The following is a 3,829-nucleotide window of genomic DNA, read 5'->3' on the forward strand; positions in this document are numbered from 1 at the left end:
GTAATTCCTTCTGCTGGAAAATCTTGTGGAGGGGGAGGGAAGGAGGAAAAGAGGAAGTCTGGTGGGGTGAGCCCTGATTCCTGGTGGATGGGCTGCAGGGAGGGTGTGGGACAAGGTTTTCTGGAGAAAGGCAGGTGGGCCAGGACAGTACCAGTGTCTCCCAGGACATTGACCTGCAAGAGATGATCAGCAAAACTGCTTCGTAACCACCAGGGCAGCTCCATCCCAGGTGCTGGGCCTTGTATTGGCCTCTGTGGATCTCTGGGGGCTTCCCTGAAGCCTGCTGAGGAGCAGTTTAGGTCCAGGTCAAGGCTCCAGACACCTCTTTACAGAGCTCAAAATGGCTTTACCACCTGAACAGGGTGAGTGCTGGGTGCTGTCCCTGTGTGTGCTGCGGTGGGAGGCAGGCTCAGCTGGTCCCAGAGCCTCTCCTGGGACAGGAGAGCTGTTACCCCAGCTGTGTCCTCTGGGTTTTGGCAGCAGTGCCTGGTGCTCTGTGGAGATAATCATGTTAAGGTCACACCAACATCATGTGTACCCGGGATCAGCAGCTGCCTTGGCTGGAGTTTGGAAAAACATCCAAAGGAGGGTAGTGCCATCCATGTGCTCAGTGAATCTGGGAGCCCTGCACAAATAACCTTCTGTCCTGGCTGCCTCAGTGCCCCCTGTCCCTCTGATAAAAGCTGAGTGCTGATGGAAGGAGCTTTCTCCTGTCCTTCTGGCTTGTGACCCCTGTGCTGGGTGAGATGGGAGGCACCCCCCTGCTCACAGAGCAGCTGGGCCAGGCTGGGTGCCTGAGGGATGCCAGGACCTAGGAGGAGTTGGGGCACATTGCAAACGTGCTGCTTGTCTAATGAAGTTCAGCTTCAGGTCCAGCTGCAGCTCCTTTCCCTGTGCCTTGGTCCTGCTGCTGCCTCATCCCTGGGGAGCAGAGCTGCTGTGCCCTGCCTGCTTGCTCCATAGGGAAGGAGTGTTGGGGGGGATGTTACCAGTTCAGCCATGTGTGGTCTTTCTGTGGACCCCCATGGCTAGCAGGAGGAGAATTCCTGCAGGATTGGTCCTGCCTGAGGTCTGAGCCCAGCTGTGAGCAGGGGACATGGCGTGAGTGGCTGTTTTCCATCTCGTTGCCTTGATCTTTCTCTGGACATGTGGCATTGAACAGGAGCCTTAAACCTTGGTGCTTCCTGAAGCCAGGTGGAGGTAGGTTCCCTTGCAAGGTCTCAGCTTTGTCCTTGCCAAGGTTTCAGGGATCCCAGCTGGAATCTGCCACTGGAGTGCCTGGGCACCAGCAGGCAGCAAAACGGGCAGTTCCTGCCTCCAGCTCGTGACTCTGTGTAAGTTCCCATCTCTGTCCCCACAGGGAGGTGACAGCTTTGGGTGTGCCTGGCTCCTAGGTGGTCTGCTCTTGACTGCTGGGAAAGACCACCTGAGCCCTTTCCATGGGGATTGTGGAGCCATCATGGACCAGAACCGAAGCCCAGGCTGGTCTCACTGAACCAAAAAAGGGCTGCAAGGAGCAGTTTGTGCTCAGCCCCTGCTGTGGGCTCAGGCTGCTGGGGACAAAAAGGCACTGGAGAGGGTTTGAGAAACTGGGGAAACCCCTGGCTGTGGGTCAGGGAGTAAATGAGAAGGTGGAAAAGAGGGAGAAATAGGAAAAGAGGTCAGGCTGCAAACACAAAGGGGTGTTATTTGTCTGCAGGGGTGTGTGTGGCTCCTGGCCTGGGCATTCCAGATGGGATCGGTGGGGATTACAGGAGCAGGGGCTTTATCTGGGATCTACTGGATTGTTGGCAGAGAGGGACAGATGTGCCAGGGCCCTGCTGTTGCTCACCATCCCTCTTTTATTCTCCAGTCCTTGGGCAGCTGGGAAGGGGTGAGGCTCTGGGGGAGGAGATCTTAGAGTTGAGAAATGGTGTTTGGGCTGCACTTGATGCCAGTGCTGCTCTCACCCTGGTGCATCCCTGTGTTTCCCAAGGGAGGGGGGGGGGGGGGGGGGGCAGCTTGCCTGCTTTCCCAGGTCCTCTTGAGGCACTGGAGACTGGCTCAGCTGCAGCTTGAGCTCTTTGCCTGCATCACCCAGGAGACAAAAGGTGCCCAAATAGTCAAAAAAAAAAGCCCCGAGTTGTGCAACTGCTCTGCCAGGAACGAGCCCGAGTGGTCACCAGAGAAAGGAGAACCTGCTCCCGACAGGGAGATACAAGTGTTCCTTCCCAGTGTGGTGCTGGGGCCAGCTCAGAGTCACCCAATGTCCCCAGGGGGAGGACATGTCAGCTTCCTCTTTTGCTGGCTGGCAGCTGCCCTGCGGGCGGGGAGTGGGACGTGCCAAGGAGCTCGTCTCTGCTGCTGGGGAGCAGATGGCAGAGCCAGACATGCCCAGCCCAGGGGTGGCCCCAGCAGGCCTTGGTGTGCTGGAGACCACAGAGGTGGCACTTTCTCTCCAGGGATCTGTCCCTCTCCAGCTCCAGGGACTTGCTGCTCAGGGCAGGTTTGGTTTTGCTGGTGGCCTGGCTGCTGGGTCGGGGTGCCAGGCTCCTCAGCTGGGGGCTGTTGGTGACTGTCACCTGCTGTTGGTCCCAACTGAGCTGCTGCTGACCAGCCCCAGGGCAAGCCAGCCCTGCCAGATGCCAGGTTGGAGCAGCTCTTCCAAACCTCAGCTGCCTTATGCTCTCTCCAGGGTGGGAGGTCCCACCTCCTCCCCGTGCCCTCCGAGAGCAGGTGCTGCCCTGGCAGGCAGAGCTCAGCCAGGGGGGTAAGAGCAGCAGTGCCCACGGGCCTGCTCCTTCCTTCTCCAAGGCTTGTAGCACATTCAGGAAATCCTGAATGACCCCTTTTTCCCTCCTCTCCTCAGCTCACTCCTTCCTTCCTGCGCATTGGGCAGCTCAGCAATGTGGACCTCAACGAGGAGATCCGAGAGCTGGTGAGTGGCACAGGCAGGGGCCCAGCATTGCCAAGACCCCCTCCCTGCTTCCACTGACAGCACTAGCAGCTGCTTTTGTTCCCCCCTTCACATCCCCTGTGTCTGACAAGGGCTCCAGTGCTTCCTCCTGGGCTGGGTGACCTCTGCCTCAACCCTCTCCACTTCCCTTGGCTGTCCCAAGGGTGTCCCAGTCCCCTGAGCTTCTCCAGGTGGCAGCTGGCACAGAGACCTTCCCCCTGCTGGAGTAAATGCAGAAGCAGGTGGGGTGGGAAAGGGGTTTCTTCCTTGTTGCCCTGAGAACCCCTTAAAGCTGTTTCTCTTGCCTGCCCAGCTCATGGGCAGGGGAGGGGACATCTCAGCCCTGGGGACAGAGCTGGCATCTTGCAGAAACCCCTCACCCATCAAACACCCAAGAAGTTTTCCTTTCCCAGCTACTCCTGCCTCAGCCATGGAGCTGTAGGAAGGACAAAGAAGGACAACTTTTGCTCAATATTCCTTGTGGAATTCTTAAATGGGAATTATATGTCTGAATCTGGCACCTCAAGAGGACAGGCTGGGCTGGCTTGGCTGTCACTGTAACACAGGGCCAGGGCAGGGTGCTACTGCCCTGGGGGCCCCTCTGGCATCTTCAGGAATTGCCCTGTTTTGGGGCTGGGAACAACTTGCCAGGTCAAAAGTGTTTGGGAAACAGAATTTGGTTTCTGCCCAAAAAACCTCGGGTGTGCTTGAAATAGCTCCTTGCTTCCTGCTGCAGGGATTTCCTGCCCAGCTGAAGGGTTGCTCCCCTGCTGGAGCTGCTTGGAGGCAGCTCTGGCTGGAGGTGCCAGCTGGGCAAAGCCTCGTCTGCCTGTCGGGAGATGTCCTGCCTTGGGGGTGGAGAGGTGGTGGAGAGGTGGTGGGTGAGGGTCCCTG

The 3,829-nt window shown here is 58.0% G+C and overlaps 1 protein-coding gene across 1 annotated transcript in view; it reads left to right on the plus strand.

Annotated features, from left to right (window-relative positions):
- The first annotated feature begins 1,096 nt into the window (after positions 1-1,096).
- The window catches only part of CLCN7 (chloride channel, voltage-sensitive 7), a 16,336-nt gene continuing 13,603 nt past the window's right edge, over positions 1,097-3,829 (plus strand). Inside the window, exons 1-3 of the mRNA XM_009995515.1 lie at positions 1,097-1,101; positions 1,191-1,200; positions 2,849-2,917. Coding sequence (XP_009993817.1) covers positions 1,097-1,101; positions 1,191-1,200; positions 2,849-2,917 — 84 coding nt within the window. The remainder of the gene's footprint in view (positions 1,102-1,190; positions 1,201-2,848; positions 2,918-3,829) is intronic.

This window comes from Chaetura pelagica, unplaced genomic scaffold (genome assembly GCF_000747805.2).
Source record: "Chaetura pelagica isolate M959 unplaced genomic scaffold, ChaPel_1.0 scaffold124, whole genome shotgun sequence".
NCBI lineage: Eukaryota > Metazoa > Chordata > Aves > Apodiformes > Apodidae > Chaetura > Chaetura pelagica.